Genomic DNA, 21,550 nt, shown 5'->3' with positions numbered 1-21,550 from the left:
CAGTGCACGGGCTTCCCACTGTGGTCGCTTCTCTGATTGTGGAGCGTGGGCTGTAGGCATCTGGCTTCAGTCGTTGTGGCACAGAGGGCTTAGTTGCTCCACTGCATGTGGGATCTTTCTGGACCAGGGATTGAACTCATGTCCCCTTCATTGACAGGTGGACTTTTAACCACTGGATCACCAGGGAATCCCCTCCCTCAGTTTCTTAGAGCCTCCATCACATCACCTGAAGAGTCTCTCTCCCTTTAGCTGCAAACAGCCACAGCTCTCACAATCTGGGTGCTTGTGGTTCCACTACAATTTCTCACAAACTAAGGGCAGAGCCCTGTGGCACTCCAGTAGAGACATCGCAAGGAGACTTTGCATCCTTGGTGCCTCTGATCCAGAACTCTTCATCATTCCTAAAGGATCTCATAAGTGACCGTGGTGTAAATTTGGATGTATAATTATATTTTGTTTGCACTCTAAGGAAAAAAAAAAAGTAAGAATTCTGTTTTCTGTTTGTTTCTTTTCAGTATGCAGAATCTGACCAGATGAGTTTTTAATGAGCCCACGAAGGGCTTCCAACTCTCGCCCAAGAAAATAAAGTCTGTCACTGTTTCCACGTTTCCCTATTTGCCACGAAGTGATGGAACCAGATGCCATGATCTTTGTTTTTTGAATGCTGAGTTTTAAGCCAGCTTTTTCACTCTCCTCTTTCAGTTTCATCAAGAGGCTCTTTAGTTCCTCTTCACTTTCTCCCATTAGAGTAGTATCATCTGCATATCTGAGGTTGCTGATATTTCTCCCAGCAATCTTGATTCCAGCCTGTGATTCATCCAGTCTAGCATTTCCCATGATGTACTCAGCATATAAGTTAAATAAATAAGGTGATAATATACAGCCTTGATGTACTTCTTTCCCAGTTTTGAATGAGCCTGTGGTTCAATGCCTGGTTCTAACTGTTGCTTCTTGACCTGCATACAGGTTTCTCAGGAGGCAGGTAAGGTGGTCTGGTATTTCCATCTCTAAGAATTTTCCACAGTTTTCTGTGATCCACACAGTCAAAGTCTTTATCACAGTCAATGAAGCAAAAGTAGATGTTCTTCTGGAATTCTCTTGCTTTTCCTATGATCCAACAGATGTTGGAAATTTGATCTCTGGTTCCTCTGGTTTTTCTAAATCCAGCTTGTACACCTGGAAGTTCTTGGATTACATACTACTGAAGTCTAGCTTGAAGTATTTTGAGAATTACCTTGCTAGCATGTGAAATGAGCATAACTGTACAGAAGTTTTAATATTCTTTGGCATTGCTTTTCTTTGGGATTGGAATGAAAACTGGCCTTTTCCAGTCCTAAGGCCACTGCTGAGTTTTCCAAATTCATTGCAATAATGAATGCAGCACTTTAATAGCATCATTTTTTAGCATTTTAAATAGTTCAGCTGGAATTCCATCACCTCCACTAGCTTTATTCATAGTAATGGTTTCTAAGGCCCATTTGACATCACACTCCAGGATGTCTGGCTCTAGGTAAGTCACCACACTATCGTGGTTAGGTCCAGGTCATTAAGACCTTTTTTGTGTAGTTCTTGTATTCTTGCACATCTTCTTAATCTTTTCTGCTTCTGTTAGGTCCTTGCCATTTCTGTCCTTAATTGTGCCCAAGCCCTCATCTCACACGCTAGCAAAGTCATGCTCAAAATTCTCCAAGCCAGGCTTCAGCAATATGTGAACCGTGAACTCCCAGATGTTCAAGCAGGTTTTAGAAAAGGCAGAGGCACCAGAGATCAAATTGCCAACATCCGCTGGATCATGGAGAAAGCAAGAGAGTTTCAGAAAAACATCTATTTCTGCTTCATTGACTATACCAAAGCCTTTGACTGTGTGGATCACAATCAACTGTGGAACATTCTTCAAGAGATGGGAATCCCAGACCACCTGACCTGCCTCTTGAGAAACCTGTATGCAGGTCAGGAAGCAACAGTGAGAACTGGACATGGAACAACAGACTGGTTCCAAATAGGAAAAGGTGTACGTCAAGGTTGTATATTGTCACCTTGCTTTTTTAACTTATATGCAGAGTACATCATGAGGAACGCTGGGCTGGAAGAAGCACAAGCTGGAATCAAGATTGCTGGGAGACATATCAATAACCTCAGATATACAGATGACACTACCCTTATGGCAGAGAGTGAAGAGGAACTCAAAAGCCTCTTGATGAAAGTGAAAGAGGAGAGTGAAAAGGTTGGCTTGAAGCTCAACATTCAGAAAACAAAGATCATGGCATCTGGTCCCATCACTTCATGGGAAATAGATGGAAAAACAGTGGAAACAGTGTCAGACTTTGTTTTTTTGGGCTCCAAAATCACTGCAGATGCTGATTGCAGCCATGAAATTAAAAGACGCTTGCTCCTTGGAAGGAAAGTTATGACCAACCTTGATAGTATATTAAAAAGCAGAGACATTACTTTGCCAACCAAGGTCCGTCTAGTCAAGGCAATGGTTTTTCCCGTGGTCATGTATGGATGTGAGAGTTGGACTGTGAAGAAGGCTGATCGCCGAAGAATTGATGCTTTTGAACTGTGGTGTTGGAGAAGACTCTTGAGAGTCCCTTATACTGCAAGGAGATCCAACCAGTCCATTCTAAAGGCGATCAATCCTGGATGTTCATTGGAGGGACTGATGCTAAAGCTGAAACTCCAATACTTTGGCCACCTCATGCGACGAGTTGACTCACTGGAAAAGACTCTGATGCTGGGAAAGGTTGGGGGCGGGAGAAGGGGACGACGGAGAATGAGATGGCTGGATGGCATCACCGACTCTGTGGACATGAGTTTGAGTGTACTCCGGGAGTTGGTGATGGACAGGGAGGCCTGGCGTGCTGTGATTCATGGGGTCGCGGAGAGTCGGACATGATTGAGCGACTGAACTGAACTGAACTGAACTTGCGTAAGATGTTCCCTTGGGATCTTCCAATTTTCTAGAAGAATTCAAAGTGCAAGGGCAAAATGTTCTTTGTTCACCTTTAGGCAAGGTCCCCGTGAAAACCCAGCCTCAAAGAAATTCACCAGCACAAGGAGGCAGGTAACCAGGGCAGAGCTGGGAAGGGGCTGCTGGGGCCAGACAGGAGACAGAACTGATGCGCCCAATTTCCCACCATCAGATGGAGCCTGAATGTGCTTTTGTGCGTGATGCTTGCACTGCCATACTGTGGGATGTAGGAGAAAAGGGCAAATGTGAACTGTGGGTGGGGTTGGGCTGAAAGCACCATTTGTTGCCAAGGAAACACAGGAACAATTCATAAGGTTACGGTATTGATTTCAGGAACTCTTTGAGAATGAAGCCTTTTCTCTCCTTGAGATTCTTCAGCCTCCACTGTGTTGAGACTATTCTTTACACACCAGCACCACCAATGCAGAAGAAAATGTTTGTATTCATGTCAATGCCACTCACTGTAACAGGCAAGGATACAAGCCATGTGGCTTCCAACCACACAACGCTACAGCACTGTGATTTCACCTATTGAATAAAGAAACCTAGGAAGCTTGGCCACCCAAGAAAGAGACGTTACAAGAGTGGCAGCCACAGATACCACTTCTCTTTGAAAAGCTCACTGCTCAAACAGAAGGCTACAATACGCCAGCATTCAACAGCAATCCCAGGACATTGATGAAGATCATCAGACCCTAGTCAGTATGACCAGAAGAGTAAAATCCTCAGCTGACACGGTCTCTGGACAATTCACTTATAACCCTGGGAGTTGGAAAGGTTTCTTCTATTAACTTTAGGCCAGGATATTCCTAAAGCCAATTTAACCTCAAAATTAGATTTGACTTTATCACAATATTTTTAGAAAGAAAGACTCCATTTCCTTAGAGATATAAAGCAGAAAAATACAAAGGCTTGACCACAGACAAAGAATGAAGCCCTGAAAAGAAAGTGAAGTTGCTCAGCTGTGTTTGACTCTTTGTGACCCCATGGACTGTAGCCTACCAGGCTCCTCTGTCCATGGAATTTTCCAGGCAACAGTACTGGAGTGGGTTGCCATTTCCTTCTCCAGAGGATCTTCCCAACCCAGGGATCAAACCTGGGTCTCTCGCATTGCAGGCAGATGCTTTACCATCTGAGCCACCGGGGAAGCCCTGAAGAGTGACCTATAAAATGTAGTAGAGCTAAGTGTTCAATTTGGTCTGAGTGGTGGCTGATTTTGAAATAATTTGTTCTTTTACTACATACTCTATTAAAACTATTTTAAAGTGAATAAAAGGTCTGTTAAAACAGCAAAAAGAATAGTGAACACACACACACAATTTGCTGTCTCTCTTGGAAATCCAACAGCCTGGAATGGGTTCTTGGGTTACTCAGTAAATCTTTTGTAATAAAGTCCACGTGTATGCCTTTTTTGGTAGGTCACTAACCCCAGGAGGAAGCACTTTTGTGACAGGAGGGTTAAAGGTTCGCCTGACAAATCTGGTCTCTGTGGAGGCTTGACAAATCAGAATTCTAATGAGATTCCACACAGAGTCCAAAAGAAATGAAGCTACGCATTTCTCCAGACTGGATTCCACTGTGAAAAAGACAATATTTAATACCAAACAAATGTGCTAACCCAGAGGTAGCAGATTCCCTTTATATAAGTTATAAAATTACAAATTGGGTAAAGGTTTTCCAAGTGTCAAGGCATTTATCTTAAATGGATTTTCAAGCTTTAACACGGATACTTGCTTTCAGCTTAGGAGCAGAATTCTTATTGGAACAAAATCCTCTATTAAACACATAAAAAAAGCCCTGAAATGAAAGCCTTTTAAAGCTGGTACAAAGTTGAGGATCCAAGGCACAACTGTAATATAGAAAAGTGTGTGAAACAACTGAGGGATTGTTCCTTTCAGCACTTCACAAGACCACCAAGTGCAAACATTTTTACCTGAATTCATCAGGAAGACGTCTTCTCCGAGAAACACGCTCTGACTTATGAGTATAAATCAAGGCAAAACTTGTTTTCCTTTTTCTAGCCTTGACTTTCAAGAAATTCAAGAATCATATTTTATACTCAGTAACAGCAATGTGTTCACCCTTCCTTCCAGTCTCATTGGTTTTGCTTTTCTTCCCTTAATGTTCATATTTTATTACCATTCTTGTGTATGTCTTTTTTGGATATGCTTCCCAAATTCTTTGGCAAAGAAGCCAGGTATACTTCAAATACACATCCGAAAAAAGCAAGCAAATATTGCAAATACTTTTAGGATATAAAAGGGAGTATCTTTGCCTTCATAGAACACCTTAATCAAAAGCAATATTTCAGAATTACCTTAAGTAAGATAATATACACCTAGATACCATAGTGGGCTAAAGCTCATTATTTTAAGAAGTCCCCAGGACTTCAAGTTTACCAAGAACAGACATATTCCCTGAATATAATCTGAGTTACCCGCATTAATATAATCTTATCTACCTTCATTAGCCCAACCCTGGGCTAGGAGATTAGAAATTGTGTGTGCTTTGCTCCTGACCCTAGGTAAGCCATTAACACCTGGTTATCATAGTGTCCTCTTTCCTGTTGGGAAAACAATACCTCCTCAACAGTAGAAGACCCATTATGATTAGGTAGGTGCTCTTAGAAGTAAAATTGCAATACAAATGCAATGTATCACCACCATACACATTAGAGGCCTAAGTGATTCTTTCTCAAGAGCTTAAAAACTTCTTTACATTCATGGCAAAAATTTATCTTTCTAAATTCATACCTTCTTTGGCAACAAGATGACAGAGGCAGGAAAGCTGTATAAGCACGCAAAGATGCAGGCACCAAATAATGAAAGAAAACATGTTTATACATAAAACATTATTTATACCTGTTTTCATTTTTTACATTAAAATATAAACATCCCCTTATCCAAAATAGCTGGTGAAAAAACAAAACGAAAAACAAATGAAGACTTTAAAGACAGCTGGTGAGTTTTCAAGTGTCCTTGCTGAATACCAAACATTATGACTCAACAATGAAAAGAACCAAACTGGTAAGAGAGCTATAAAGTATCAATATACAGCAAAATCTCGATGAACCAGAATACTCCAATCTCCTGGTTAATCAACTATTTATAAGAAAACTCTTCTTGCTTTAACCATTAGTTTATAAAAAACTTTCTCAAGTTTTACTTTCTAAAGTAAAGTGAACCAGTTAAATTTCTGGCTCAGTAACTACAAAACACCAAACATAAATCAATTTCATTTTGATGATTTAGGATCATGTGGTACCTTGGGATATCTCTCAGAATATTCATTTCTTTGCAGTTTTGTTAGGAGCAGAAAATTGGAGGGAACTGGAGTTTCCTGTATTAAATAAATCCCTGAAATTGTAAGCTTTCACTGGCTTCTTTTGCCTCATTCTCCTTAAAAGGAGAGTGTAGCAAAAAGGTTGTAGCTAAGCAGGATTTCTCATTGTAAGCATACCTATATATACTGGTTCTGGAAACAATGCAGTTTGGTGGCTTTACTCCTCTGGACAATTTTTTCTGCTTAATTAATACACCCAGTAACATGAATTATATGTAATGAGTCCACTGTTTTTCTGGATATCAAATTTCAAACCTTATGAATTCCTTAATTGGAATCTTTCCTCAAGAAAATCACTCATGAAGATGATTTCAAAACCAGAAAGTGAAAATGTTAGTCTCTCAGTCCTTGTCTGACTCTTTGCAACCCCATGGACTATAACCCACCAGACTCCTCTGTCCATGAAACTCTCTAGGCAAGAAATACTGGAGTGGGTAGCCATTCCCTTCTCCAGGGGATCTTCCCGACCCAGAGATCAAACTAGGTCTCCTACACTGCAGGCAGATTCTTTATCATCTGAGCCATGGGGAAGCCCTCAAAACCAGAAGAGTTGTAGATTTTGCTAAAAGCACCAAAATATGCTTCCTCTAATAATTCACAACTGCTTAAAGAATCTTTACAAAGTTATCGAAAAGCACCACTTAGATAGTAGGTGCTTAACTCCTCAAAGCCATGAAATAGTAAGAGGAACAATAAGAAGTGCTGAGAGAAGAGTTACCTTCTGATTCTTTTAGAACAACTCAGTGTTTCCACAGGGCAGAACCCATATCACTTGGTGGCATGTGAGATGACTTTAGGCGATACACAACACAGAATTAAATAATGCTGAATCACAGTGTGAATGTCATTCCCTTTATAATTTTCTTTTAAACTTCTGATAATTCCACAGAGAAAGCCCATTTTGGGGCTAGGTAACATCTCTCACTGCAACAAAGAAAGAGTAGGCTTCTTGAATTCAGAGCCTTGGCAGTCATTAGCATCCAGTTAGAATCTAACAACATCCTGTTTTATTTTTAATTTATTTTGTAGTTCTCTTTTTTAATGGCAAACTGATGCTGGTTTTTCACTTGGAGTAGAGGTTAGTTTCTTTTTAAAATAATTTAAAATTTAAAAGATAAATATTAAGTAAACAATAGCATATGTAATACTTAAGTGATTGAAGTTTGGCAAATAATGGCTATAGCCTAATGATATATTTTTAAAAAGTGATTTCAAAAGAAGGTGGAAATATGGTCTAGGAAAGAAACATGTGTCACCGTGTTTTCAATACTTATGACGCTCCAGGGAAGAGCTCACCACAGCCTTCTCCTATATCAGGTGATTTCCAGAGTTAAGATTCAAGCAAAAATATAAGAGGAAAAATAAACCATTCCACACCAATCTGGACTTCATAAACTCATGGTACAATAAATGTGCAAAAGATCTAATATTTAGTAAGTCATTTGTTTTACACATGAACTTTCCAATTCACTGCAGCATCTTTTATTTGGTCTGTACTAATGCCTCGCAAAGGCAAACTGGGGTCATAGAGTTCCTGCTTGGGTCTCAGAGCAAGTACCACACACACTTTTTGACTGAATTCTCCAGCGATGATTCAGAGCTGTTGGCCAAATCTTCCAATGGCATCTGACTGTGCTTCCACTGCCATTTCCCCATAGAGAGGTCTCTTCATTTTCTCTTGAATGATAATCATGGCCAACATTCTGCTGAGAGGAATTTGCCTACCAGGTATTGCATGCTCACAGGCATGCCATGCTGACTTAAAAAGGATAGCTGGAGAGAAAGAAAGCAGAGCTTCTCATTTGCGGTGAACAGTTTCTTCATCACAGTGGTAGTGTCCTTCCTTTTCCTCTTAAAGGCAAGGCAATATGTCTGAAGGATGGTGTCAGACATCATAGTCAGGAGCTTTGCCCTGGGCTTGCCTTAGCCAGATCTGTAGTGTAACAAATGCTCCCACGGTCACGTGAAAAAAAAGCTGCCAGAGATTGCGCAGTTCATAGAGATACATGTTGCATAGACAGATTAAACCAAAAGTCAAAAAAGATTTGACATTCCGCCAGCTGGTATAGTAGACAAGTAAATAACACTGTTGAAAATATAAAAATGAATGATGATTAGGGTTACAGGAAGAAGAAATAGATGCTGCAACTATAAAACTTTAACAGGCCACAGGGTGAAAAATGATAGTGGAGTAAGGGGATTTTTCAACTACAGATAAGATAATGTAATATCTTTAAGACATTCAGCTATGAAAGCTCCACAGCTTAAGAGGGAAATAGGTTTCTTCTTTTATGTTTTTCATTTTTCAAAAGGAAAAGTGTTTTGTATCATATTTAAAATAGATAACTTCCATGCCAACAAGCTAAACAAATTCCTCAAGATGACAGGCAACTAAGAAGCATTCTTAGGATCTTAAGGGTTCTTATCCCAGAAAAGTTAAAAAAACTCATACAAGTTATTCAGCAAAATGGGCTCATATAACCTGAATCTGTATATTAATGAAATCAACAAATATTTACTTGAGTCCAAGGGGCTAAACTAGGACCTGAGAGAACACTTGAGGGAGAATTTATTCCATGGAAATTTATTTATCTGTTTAGCCTTGTTCTTTGGTTTTAAGTAAACAAAGACCTCATTCAGATGGAGCTTACATTCTACTGGAAGAATACAGATTATAAAGTTTATATATAAGTATATATATGTATTTATATAATATAATCAAGTAGTTACGTTCTAAAGAAGATTTTTAAAAATGGGACACAGAACACAATGAGTGCTGCTTTAGAAGATAAAGTACTCCCCTGCACCCAAATCCTGTTATTCACCTTTCCTCCTTTATTTTTCTCTATATTACATTTACTAACATACTTCAAAAATATGCTTATTTTATTTGTCATCTATATTCTTCCAATTAAGTCCAAGCTTCATGAAGGGAGAGGTTTTTAACTGCCTTGTTCACTCACTTTTCTCCACTGCCCCAAACAGTGCCTGGTATGTATATAATAAGTGCACAATAAAAATCTGTTGGATCAATGAACTGTTTTCTAGAAGATATCTAAAATTCTAACTCTGGGATATATAGGAATTACATATAATTACAAAGTCTTAGGAAAGAGGTGCAGGTCTCTGTGTGAAATTATATCCAGACTTCAGAACAGGAAGAACATTAGAGTGTTTGTGACAATACAGAAAGAATGTGATGTTCTGCTTAATGTGTTTAGTTCTTATACAAATCAGGACTGTGTTTGCTATCCAAGCAAAATTTAATTGGAAAAATTTATTTTATTGGAGTGTTTTGAATTTAAAAGTTGAAAAAAAATAGGAGAAATTTTCTTTTGAAATAATTTTAAATGTAAGAAAAGTTGCAAAAGCTTTTCACCCCAACCAAATGTTATCCTCATATGACCACAGTATAATCATCAAAACAGGAAATTAATATTGATTTTAATACTATTAAGTAACCCAGAGACTTCACTTGAGTTTTGCCAGCTATCCCAAAGACCCTTTTCCCGGTCCAGAATCCAATCCAGGACTCCATATTTCATTTAGTTATCAGGTCTCCTTGAATCTTTAACAGTTCCTCAAGTCTTTCTTTGTTTTCCATGACCTTAACAGTTTAAAGAGTACCGATAAGTTATTTTGTAAAATGGCCCTTAATTTTGCCTTGCCTGATATTGTCTCAAATTGAACAGAGGATATCCAATTTTGGAAAAAAGAATACCAAAGAGGTAATGTGTGATGTGTCAAATTACTTATTAACTTTGATCTTTTGGTAAGGTGGTATCCAACAGGTTTCTCCACTAGTTACTATTTTCCCTTTGTAATCAGTATCCTGTGGGAGGATACTTTGAGATTATGTAGACTTCTATCCCATCATACTTTTGCCCACTAATTTTAGCATCTATTGATGATTCCTGCCTGCCACAGGTGTTTGCCAAATGGTCACCTTCAATTTACATCATTCTCTACATTTATTAACTGGAAATTCTACTATGAAGAAGAGATAGATTACCTGGTATTTTTTTTTAATAAATATTTAATTTGTGGTTTTCAAAGGCTTTAAAGATAATGGTCTGTACCCCACAGATTACTTATTAATTACAAAGAGGAAAAAGATACTTTTGCAATGGAGATATCTATTAGGCATCACTTAATCGAATGATCAAATTTATTACATGACTCTTGACTTGTGCAATTAGAGGTATACAACATACTATACTACATAGTATGGTCACCGAAATAATTAACCTGAATCTAATCACAAGAGATACATCCAGATTATGGGGCATTCTATAAGGTATTTGCCTAGACTGTTAAAAAATGTCAGAGTTATGAAAAACCAAAACAAAATAGAAAAGCAAAAAGGCCAGGAGATGGCATTGTAGGTTAAAAGATACACAACAACCAAACACAATGCATACTTTGAAATCAGAGGAAAAGAGCTACAGAGAACATTTTGGAGACAACATAATCTGAATATGAATCCTATGTTAGGAAATATTGTATCAACATTAAATTTCTTGGGTGTGATAAAGGTATCACGGCCATGTACTACAGAAGGATGTCTCTGTTCTCAAAAGACACAGGCTGAAGTTTCCAGAGGTGAAATATCTTGATATTTGTAACTTACTTAAAAAAAAAAACAAAAAACTGCAGGAACTTCTGCTTCTGGGAAGATGGAGTCGATGCACTTTCCTTCCCACTAGGTACAGCTAAAAACCCTGGACATTATATATCAAACAAGTATCAGATGACTCCGGATGATAAAGAGAAGAAGGCAGACAAGCTAAGGACCTTAAGTCTCAAGGAATGACACGTTGGTAAATACCTAAGTTTGTTTGTTTGTTTCTTTTGCCTCATATACCCCACACTTGGAGCTGAAGAAGCTGACAACTAGAAAACCACTGGACACACACCAACAAAACAAACAAAACTCAATAAAATTTTGCTTTCTCTAGCCAAAAGACCAAGAGTGATGCGATTTTCCATGACAGAAACTTGTACATAACTATTCTACTACAGCCAAATAACATCAAAACAAACCAAAAAAGCCAACACACACACACAAACTGTGACCACCAACATTCACCCCATCAGAGCCTATGTGGGAAGCCTATAATGCTGTAAGGAGATGTTCTAATTCTCCAGGGCTTCAGAGAAGGCAAGTGGGAAGCCAGAACTTTGATTTCCACTGGATGGTAGGAGTCCCTCAACCCCACCCCATGGTGCATCACTGGAGACTAAGAAGGACTGCAGAAATTCACCTCCACTTGGCATTAAAAAGGCAATGGATTTCTCATCAGAAGCTATGAAGTTCAGATAAGAGTGGGACAACATTTTTCAAGTGTTGAAAGAAAATTAGCTGTCAATCCAGAACCCTATATCCAACAAAAATATCCTTTAGGAATGAAGGAAAAATAAAGACATTCTCAGATGACAGAAGACGAAGAGAACTCATCACCTACAAACACACTCTAAAGGAATGGCTAAAGGAAGTTCTCTAGACAGAAAGGAAACCAAAAGAAAAAGGAACCTTGGAACACTGGATAGAAAAGGAATACAGCAAAAATACATGTTAATGACCATCTTTGCTTTTTTAAGAATTTTCTAAATTACGTTTGATGATTGAAGTAAAAATTGTAACAGGGTCTGATATGTTTTTAAATATATAGAGAGGAAATATTTAAGACAACTATAAATAGAGGAGGACAAAGAGATATAAAGAGTTACAATTTCTATGCTTCACCTGAACTAGTAAAATGATGACACCAGTAAACTGAGATGAGTGAGTAAAATGTAATACCTAGAGCAATATTTAAAAAGTCATACAAAGAAATACATCCAAAAACATTACAGATAAAACAAAACGGAGTTCTAAAAAAATGTTCAAGTAATCCACAGGAAGACACAAACAATAAAACAGAAAAATGAAAAGGCTAAAAACAAAAAATAAGATGGCAGACATAAGCCTTAACGTGTCAATAGCTACACTGGTTATAAATGGCTTAAATATAGCAATTAAAAGATAGAGATTGGCAGGATGTATTAAAAAGCATAACAAACTCTATGCTATCTACCAGAAACTCACTTCAAATGATACAGGCAAGTTTAAAGTAAAAGGATGGAAAAAGATGTAGCATGCAAACACTAACCAAAGGCAAGCATGAGTGGCTATCCTACTATTAGATAAACATAAAAATATTTTGGGACTTTCCTGGTGGTCCAGACTCCATGTTTCTACTGTAGGGTGCACAAGTTCCATCCCTGGTCAAGAAACTAAGAACCAGAAAGTGCAGCCAAAAAATAAAAATAAATAAGTAAAAATATTTCAAAGAAAGTAAAAATAACCAGGGACAGAGAGGGATATAATGATAAATGGATCAATCAATTAAGAAGATCCAGCAATCCTAAATGTGTATGAACCAAACAACAGAGATGCAAAAACTGAGAACTCAAGTAAGAAATACACAAATACATAACTATAGTTGAAATTTTCAATATTCCTCTGAGTGTGCATGCATGCTAAGTCGCTTCAGTCATGTCCAGCTCTCTGTGACCTCATGGACCCCATGGATCCTATGTAGCCCACCAGGCTCCTCTGTCCCCTGGGATTCTCTAGGCAAAGATACTGGAATGGGTTGCCATTTCCTCCTCCAGGGGATCTTCTTGACCCAGGGATCAAATCTGCATCTCTTATGTCTCCTGCACTGGCAGGCGGGTTCTTTACCACTGGTGCCACCTGGGAAGCCCAACGATTTTTAGAACTAGCCAGCAAAATCAGCAAAGACATATAAAAACTGGACAACATTATCAACCAACAGAATCTAATCAACAATTACAGAACACTCACTTAACAACAACAGCATACACATTCTATTCAAGTGCCCATGGACTATATACCAAGACAAACCATTTTCTGGGCCACAGAACAAACCTCAACAAATGTAAAATAACTGAAATCACACAGAATATGTTATCAAACTACAATTGAATCACACTAGAATAATGGAAAGAAAATTAAAATATCCAAACACTTGGAAACTAAGCAACACAATTCTAAATAATCCATAGGCCAAAGAGGAAACTGCAAGGAAAAAAATTTTAAATACACTGAATTAAATGAAAATCCATCTCAAAATATGGAATGGAACTAAAGAAGTGTTAAGAGGGAAATCTGTAATATTAAATGTACACATTACAAAAGAGAAAATTCTCAAATCAAATCATCTCTCACTTTAAGAACCCAGGAAAAGAAGAGTAAAATAAACCCAGAGCAAACATGAGGAAAGAAACAATGGAGGTAGTACAGAAATCAATAAAATAGAAAATAGGAAAAAAACAATAAAAGAAAGAACAGGCTTTGTGAGAAGACCAATGAAATTAACAAGACTGATCAAGAAAAGAGAAGATACAAATGATCAATATGAGGACTGAAATAAGAAATATCACTACATATTCTATAGACATCAAAAGGATAGTAAGGGAATACCACAACCATCCAACACACAAATTTGATAACTTAAGTGAAATGGACAATTTCCTCACAAAATGCAAACCATCCATTGTAAACAATTATGTGATTAGCTCTATAACTACTAAGAAAATTGTAAGATTTATTGGGGTTTTCCTGGTGGTCCAGTGGTTAAGAATCCACCGTGCAATGCAGGGGATGCTGGTTCAATCCCTGGTCCAGGAAGATCCCACATGCTGCAGAGCAACTAAGCCTGTGAGCCACGACTACTGAGCCCACGCGCTGCAGCTATTGAAGTCTGTACACCTAGATCCTGTGCTCTGCAACAACAGAAGCCATCACAATGAGAAGCCCACACACTGCAGAGAAGAGCAGCCCCTGCTCACCGTAACTAGAGAAAACCCGTGTGCAGCAATGAAGACCCACCACGCCAAAAAATAAAAGTAATCTTTTTTTTTTTTTGGACTTCCCTGGTAGCTCAGATGGTAAAGCGTCTGTCTATCAATGCGGGAGACCTGGGTTCGATCTCTGGGTCAGGAAGATTCCCTGGAGAAGGAAATGGCAACCCACTCCAGTGCTCTTGCCTAGAAAATCCCATGGACGGAGGAGCCTGGTGCAGGCACCTCTGACCATGGGGTCGCAAAAAGTTGGACACGACCGAGCGATTTCACTTTAATAGCTGAAGTAATCAAAACTGTATGGTACTGGCAGAGGAACAGACACATAGATCAAAAGAACAGAAAAGAGAATCCAGAAACAGATCCACATAAACATACCCAACAGATTTTTTCAATGCAAAAGCAATTCAGTAGAGGGGAAAAAAAAGGAAAAACTGATAAATTAAACTTCATAAAAATTTAAAATACTTGAACCACAAAGACTCTTAAAAGGATGAAAAGACAAGCTAAGACTGGGAGAAGATATTTGCTACATACCTGACAAAGGACTACTATCTAGAATATATAAAGAACTCTAAAACTCAACAGTAAAAGACAAACAATCCCATTAGAAAATAGACAAAAGATATGAACAGACATTTCACCCAAGATGATACACAGGTGACAAACATGAAACTATTTTCAACATCATTAGCCCCTAGGAAAATGAAAATTAAAACCACAATGAGATTATCACTACACATCTATCAGAGTGGCTAAAATAAAAAAAATACAGACAACACCAAATGCTGACAAGGATGCAGAAAAACTAGATCGTTCACACAATGCTGAATGTAAAATGGCACACTATCTGGAAAACAGTTTTTTTTTTAATAAGCATGCAACTACCATGACCCAGTAATTGTACTCCTCGGCACTTAGCTCAGAGAAATGAAGATTTTTTTCACACAAAATCCCACCCATGAACGTTTATAGCATCTTTATTTATAATACCCAAAAACTAGAAACAATTCAAATGTCCTTTAAATGAGTGAAAGATCAAACAGTCGTATAGCCATACCATGGAATATGATTCAGCAATAAAAAGGAACAAACCATTGATACATGCATGGATAAACCTTCAGAGAGTTACGCTGAATAAAAAATGCCAGCCACAAAAGGTTATATATAGTATATGATTCCATTCTTATAACACATTCAAAATGAGAAAATTATATTAATGGAGAACACAGTAGTGGTTGCCAGAGATTAAAGAGGGGTTGGGGTTGGGGTTGGGGCAGGAGGGAACTACAAACATGAGGAATCTTCATGGTGAGGACTGTTACATACTTGACAGCATCAATATGCACTGTGATGCTGTATCACAGCTTTCCAAGGTGGTTACATTGCGGGGAGACAGATAAATGTTATACAAGCACGCTTTATGACTCCAGGTGAGTCTAATTATCTCAAAATAAAAAGTCTAATAAGAAAAACAACTTCACACATTCATTTTATCTGCAACTTACATTATAAACAATGAGTATATACCCCATATACATAAACATACAAAAAAAGAATGAGACAAAGCAAATGCTGTAAAATGTTAACAACTGGTGATTCTAGGTGTACCAGTTTCTCAACTTTTCTGTAAGTCTATAGCTTTTCAAAATAAAACACAGAGGGAAAAGTACATTCTCTAGTTTCTTCAGACTTCCTCTGATTTCCTATTTTATGTTTTTGGTCATGCAATGCAGCTTGCAGGATGTTAGTGCCCAGATCAGGAATTGAGTCCATGCCCCCTGCTGTGGAAGCATGGAGTTCTAACCACTGAACTTCCAGGGAATTCCCAGATTTCCTATTGTAAATGCTCCATATCAAGATGATCTCTATCTGACTGAACCCTGTGATTCTGTAAGTACCCAGAGCCTGGAGGAAAAGGCAACAAACAAACCATGTAGTAGTGGCCTTTGAGGTCTGATCTAAAGGAGATAAAAAAATATCCCAAAATTGGAGATACAGCATATTACATGGTAAAACCTAATCACTTAATTTTTCCTACAGGGAAAAACATTATTATCACTCTGCTAATCATATTTGGAAAGCATTCAGTTTCAAGCCTGTCAATATGAAGGACACTGTTTATTTTTTTAATTTTCTTTTTTAAAGTATGTATCTGTTTACTTCTCAAGTTAAAAGACCTGGGTGATACTGCTCTACCATGAAGCTACTCTTAAAATAATCAATACTTTCATCTGTTCTGAGAAAGTTAACAGAGGTATGCCTATCCTTGGCAAGAACACTGGTTCTAAGATCATCTAGATTCAAGTCACTGACTGACTCTAAGTACTGTCTAGGCTGTAGTGTGGGGCTTTCTTTGAGGATCAAATGGCATAAGGAATATAAAGGGAAGAGCTCAACATATTTTTGCATTATTATTAGCATTTAAAATTATTTCATTAAGGTAAAACAGCTAGAAGTATATTTTATAAGGATAATTATTCATGAAACTATTTTAAAGTCAATATTTACTTCACATTGTTTTAGAATATGAAATAGTGCATATAAGTTATTAACTTATAAACTTATAGCATTATAAAAGTCATGCAAATATAGGAATTTTGCTTAGGGACAGCATGATATAGTGGAATGAATATGACATTTAAAATCTGAAGACCCAGTTCAGTTCTGACTCTACCACTTGCTGGCTATGGGATCTCAGGATAGTATTGAAACTGCCTCAGATTTCTCGTTTTCAAAAAAATGTGGATAATATACCCTCTGTGATAGACTGTAGAGATTAAAGGATGAAATCTACACAAGAATATTTCATAAAATTAAAGTACTTGTGACATCAATGAAGACAAGCTTTCATATCTCCTGCACAAAATGTCATTCATGATAATCTGTCAAATTTGACATAAAAACAATTGCTAAAGCTAATACAAATTATTAAGAAAACTTAGGGGATTTTAAAAAATGGGGCCACTGAAACTACAATTTCTAATATGTCTTTACATAAAAGTTAAACACATATATTTAATATATTTCCCTAAATATTTCTTCTGAGTTTTAGGTACCCTTTTATTTGCAGTACTGAATCTAACATTTTTCTATGCAAGAGAGAGATATGTGTCACCTATAAGTGTTAAGTCAAAAGGCCTTGCTTGCTCCAACATGTTTCAGCAAAGACACTTGAATCTGGGTAATCAGCATGGTTACCTCTCCGTTCTCTAACACATCTGTGCCTCCTCTGGTCTTGGAAATGAGAGTATGTGTATCCCTATCATTCAGGTACAAAACCTCCTCTCTCCTGAAGTCTTAGATCTACTCAGTCTTCGAATCCCAGGGAGTCTTCCTTCTCAGTGACCTTTTCTTTTCCTATTCCTACTGCCATTACCTGGAGAAGGGGTAGGCTACCCACTCCAGTATTCTGGCCTGGAGAATTCCATGGACTGTCTATGGTGTTGCAAAGAGTCAGACACAACTGAGCAGCTTTCACTTTCACTTTTCACTGCCATTACCATAATTTAGGTTTCTATTACCTTCTGCCTCAAAACTAATATCCTTGTTTGTAGTCTCTCTGCTCTGACAATCTACCCTATTCATCACTGCTAAATTAAATATCCTAAAATCCTGCTTTTGCTGTTCCCTCTTCACAGACCTTCCCAAAAGTACAAAATCCTCAACCTGGAGTAAAAGCAGAGCCTGAAAGTTGAATAATAAGTCACCGGAATATCAGGAAGTAGCTTTTACTGCCACAAGCTGATGACCTGCTGCCAATGAAGCCCCAGCACAGGAGAGGGCTAACACTGAATTCACTGGGATCTATGTCCATTCAAAAGGGTCACAAAGCAAACAGACTCAAATTGAAAAACAAGGCAAAGAACTCAGACATTATTTTATTTAAAGTGCCCAAGAAGTTAATTAGAAATGACACCTGAAATTAGAAAGAACAGGAAGGTATTTCTTAAAAATGAAAGAGAACCTACCTGGTAAAGGCAGGCTGCTGTTCCAAGAAAAAATGCAACAATGTAATTAAAGTCCTCACCATCACTCTGCAAAAATAAAATAAAAAGTTACTCTTTCTGTGGAAGCCCATTTCCAAAAACAATCCATTGGGATAGGATATGACAACATTTATGCACAAATGGTCAAAAATTTCAAAATTGGCATATAAAAATACTCGAGTCCTAAAAGAGAAACAAAACACACATCATAAGAACCTGGGATTGTGAGGTAGGGGAAGACTAACAGTGTTCCTCTATGTGTGGCCTTCCCCATCAATTATATCTTACCCAAGAGAAGATGAAAGCCAATGGAAACAAGTTTGCGTGTAACATTAAACATGTCTCTACTTTCCACTAAAGAAACCATATGAAAATATAAAACACCCCAGCAGCCTATAAAGTTAGGCCTACTGATTAGGATTACTATTTTATTCAAATAAATACTGATAGTTTACATCTTGAACTAGCATATCACTGAACTGTCCAATGAAGTCATTTGACATGATTAAAATTTTTTTTAAAAAGACAACCAAAACTGAAAAGCTACTGTCCACTAGAGTGTGCTAAATCCCAATGAGGAAATTCAGTCACATGTATTATGTCAAAAGCATTTGGAGGAAAAAAAGAGATAGAGTATGCATAAGAGTATTTCTTTTAAAAGAAAACTAATGGAAAAATGTAAAAACCCATATTTTTCTACTCCTTTTGGTTCCTTTTTTTTTTTTTTTTGGTTCCTTTTAAATATCTGTATTTCTCATGTCTTTTGATGGAGTACAACATAAAGCCCAAGCAGAAGCATCAAATTTCTTTTCTTCGAGGTAGAAACATGAAATTTGGCCCTTATTTTAGAAAAAAAAAAACCTCTATATATAATAAAAATTTTCAGTAGACATGAGTGTCTCTCATGACCATGAGTTCTTGAAATAACATAAAGTGAACATTCCTTTTCCATTTGCTATTGGGCAATAGAAGTGCCTGTAAGGCAGAAAATGGCTTATCCTAGTGAGAGGATCTTAAAATAGAAACCATTAATCTGTCTGGGATGGTTAGACCAGTTCTATCCCAGAGACAAGGAAGGTCAAGAAAAAGCCCTTCTACTTTAATAATTCTAAGACTTTTAAATAAGTTCTGCTTGATTGTTTTTTCTTCTGTCCTTTCAAAGATCTTTTTTAATTATAAAAGTTCATGTTCATTGCAGAGAATCTGAAACAAAATGTTACAGAGAAGAAACTAAAATAGTACATAATACCACAATTTTGGGAGAATTCTGCTAACCATTTATGTACTTCCTTCTAATCCTTTCTGTACAAAAATATATGTACAATGAAAAAATGGAATCATACTTTTATGTACTACTTTTTAGTACTTCACACTATATCATAAAACATGTTCTCAAGATACTAAATATTTCTCAACCACTTAATTTGTAATAATTACATAACCTTTAACTGTGGGGCTATATAATAATTTCATTATTGTCTTAAAATCGAATATTATATTTTCCCTAAATTTACACTATTGTTTTATAACTCTCTTAATTGCCTTTGGAACACGTAACAGCATGTTTCTGGAATAGGTCAAAATTGGGTTTAAATCTTTACTTATTAGCTAGCTGTATGACCATGGACTATTATTATTTAACTTCAATTCCCTTTTTTGAAAATAAAAGTTGTAGAGATTCAATGAAATATCAATAATATTGTCAAACACAAAGAACAATAACTGACACAGTAAGTATTCAAAAACATTCACTAACTTCTCCTTCCCAGAGGTTACTATGTGCATCATTCATCAGATCATTAGGATTACCTTTCAATATTGTTTAAATCTCTTGTACTAGCCTTGTCTTCTCAGTGAGATCCTAACCTTCCTTCAAGGCAGAAGATAAATCTTACTACTTGCAAGAAACTGCACAAAATAGGAATTCAACAAATGAAAAATGAATGCCAAATTGAGTTGTGCTTTGGAAAATCTTTATTTCCACTTACTAAAGAGAATATCTATAAACATATTCTTCCATTCAAAAAAATAGCATTCAATAAACACTGATGGTCCAAGTACTGTGTTATGCAACCAAGGACAGAAAACAAGTCAACACAAAATGAGGAAGCTCAACTCTAATCAGGAAGGCAGATACAAAAAGTAACAATTTACATCCAAAGTGGTAACTGATGGAATAGGTGTATGTACAGGGTACTAAGGGAACTTACTGGAGACACATTTAATTCTGGAGAGAAAAAGGATAAGGGAAGGTCTGTCACAGAAAGTAAAGCTTAATTTGCATCTTGAAGGATAAACCAGCAGACAAGGTAGGACAAGAATTCCAGGCAAACAGAGTAGCTTGTGCAGTTTTAAGAAGAGGACAGGATGACGCCAAAGTCTCCTATTTAGGGTCTTTTCAAATGAGTCAGTTCTTCACATCAGGTGGCCAAAGTATTGGAATTTCAGCTTCAGCATCAGTCTTTCCAATGAATACTCAGGACTGATTTCCTTTAGGATGGACTGGTTGGATCTCCTTGCTGTCCAAGGGAGTCTCAAGAGTCTTCAACACCACAGTTTAAAAGCATCAATTCTTCGGCACTCAGCTTTCTATATAGTCCAACTCTCACATCCATACATGACTACTGGAAAAATCATAGCTTTGACTAGACAGATCTTTGTTGGCAAAGTAATGTCTCTGCTTTTTAATATGCTGTCTAGGTTGGTCATAGCTTTTCTTCCAAGGAGCAAGCGTCTTTTAATTTTATAGCTTTTCTTCCAAGGAGTAAGTGTCTTTTAACTACATGACTGCAGTCACCATCTGTAGTGAGCACCCAAAACAATTTTTGGAGCCCCCAAAAATAAAGTCTCTCACTGTTTCCATTGTTTCCCCACTGATTTGCCATGAAGTGATGGGACCAGATGCCATGATCTTAGTTTTCTCAATGCTGAGCTTTAAGCCAACATTTTCACTCTCCTCTTTCACTTTCATCAAGAGGATCTTTAGTTCTTTTTTGCTTTCGGCCATAAGGGTGGTGTCATCTGCATATCTAAGGTTATTGATATTTCTCCCGGCAGTCTTCATTCCAGCTTGTCCTTCATCCAGCCTGGCATTTCTCATGATGTACTCTATATATAAGTTAAATAAACAGGGTGACAATAGGCAGCCTTGACATACTTCTTGCCTGATTTGGAACCAGTCCGTTGTTCCATGTCCAGTTCTAACTGTTGCTTCCTGACCTGCACACATGTTTCTCAAGAGGCAGGTCAGGTGGTCTGGTATTCCCATCTCTTTCAGAATTTTCCACAGTTTGTTGTCATCTACACAGTCAAAGGCTTTGGCATAGTCAATAAAGCAGAAATAGACGTTTTTCTGGAACTCTCTTGCTTTTTCAATGAT

General features: G+C 37.4%; 1 protein-coding gene across 2 annotated transcripts in view; it reads right to left on the bottom strand.

Annotated features, from left to right (window-relative positions):
* Nucleotides 1-2,593: 2,593 nt before the first annotated feature.
* The window catches only part of SEC22A (SEC22 homolog A, vesicle trafficking protein), a 105,643-nt gene continuing 86,686 nt past the window's right edge, over nucleotides 2,594-21,550 (bottom strand). The window contains exons 7-8 of one of the 2 annotated variants that reach the window (XM_055395444.2): nucleotides 18,154-18,219; nucleotides 2,594-8,399 (exon numbers count right to left, since the gene is read on the bottom strand). In XM_055395444.2, coding sequence (XP_055251419.1) covers nucleotides 8,199-8,399; nucleotides 18,154-18,219 — 267 coding nt within the window. In that variant the 3' untranslated portion in view covers nucleotides 2,594-8,198. The remainder of the gene's footprint in view (nucleotides 8,400-18,153; nucleotides 18,220-21,550) is intronic. The other variant, XM_055395511.2, reaches the window with a different exon arrangement.

The sequence above is a fragment of the Moschus berezovskii genome, chromosome 1 (assembly GCF_049115385.1).
Source record: "Moschus berezovskii isolate FMDL1 chromosome 1, NW_MosBer_1.0, whole genome shotgun sequence".
In the NCBI taxonomy this organism is placed as follows: Eukaryota; Metazoa; Chordata; class Mammalia; order Artiodactyla; family Moschidae; genus Moschus; species Moschus berezovskii.
The sequence above is the reverse complement of the archived record's forward strand: the minus strand, read 5'-3'. Positions and strand labels throughout refer to the sequence as shown.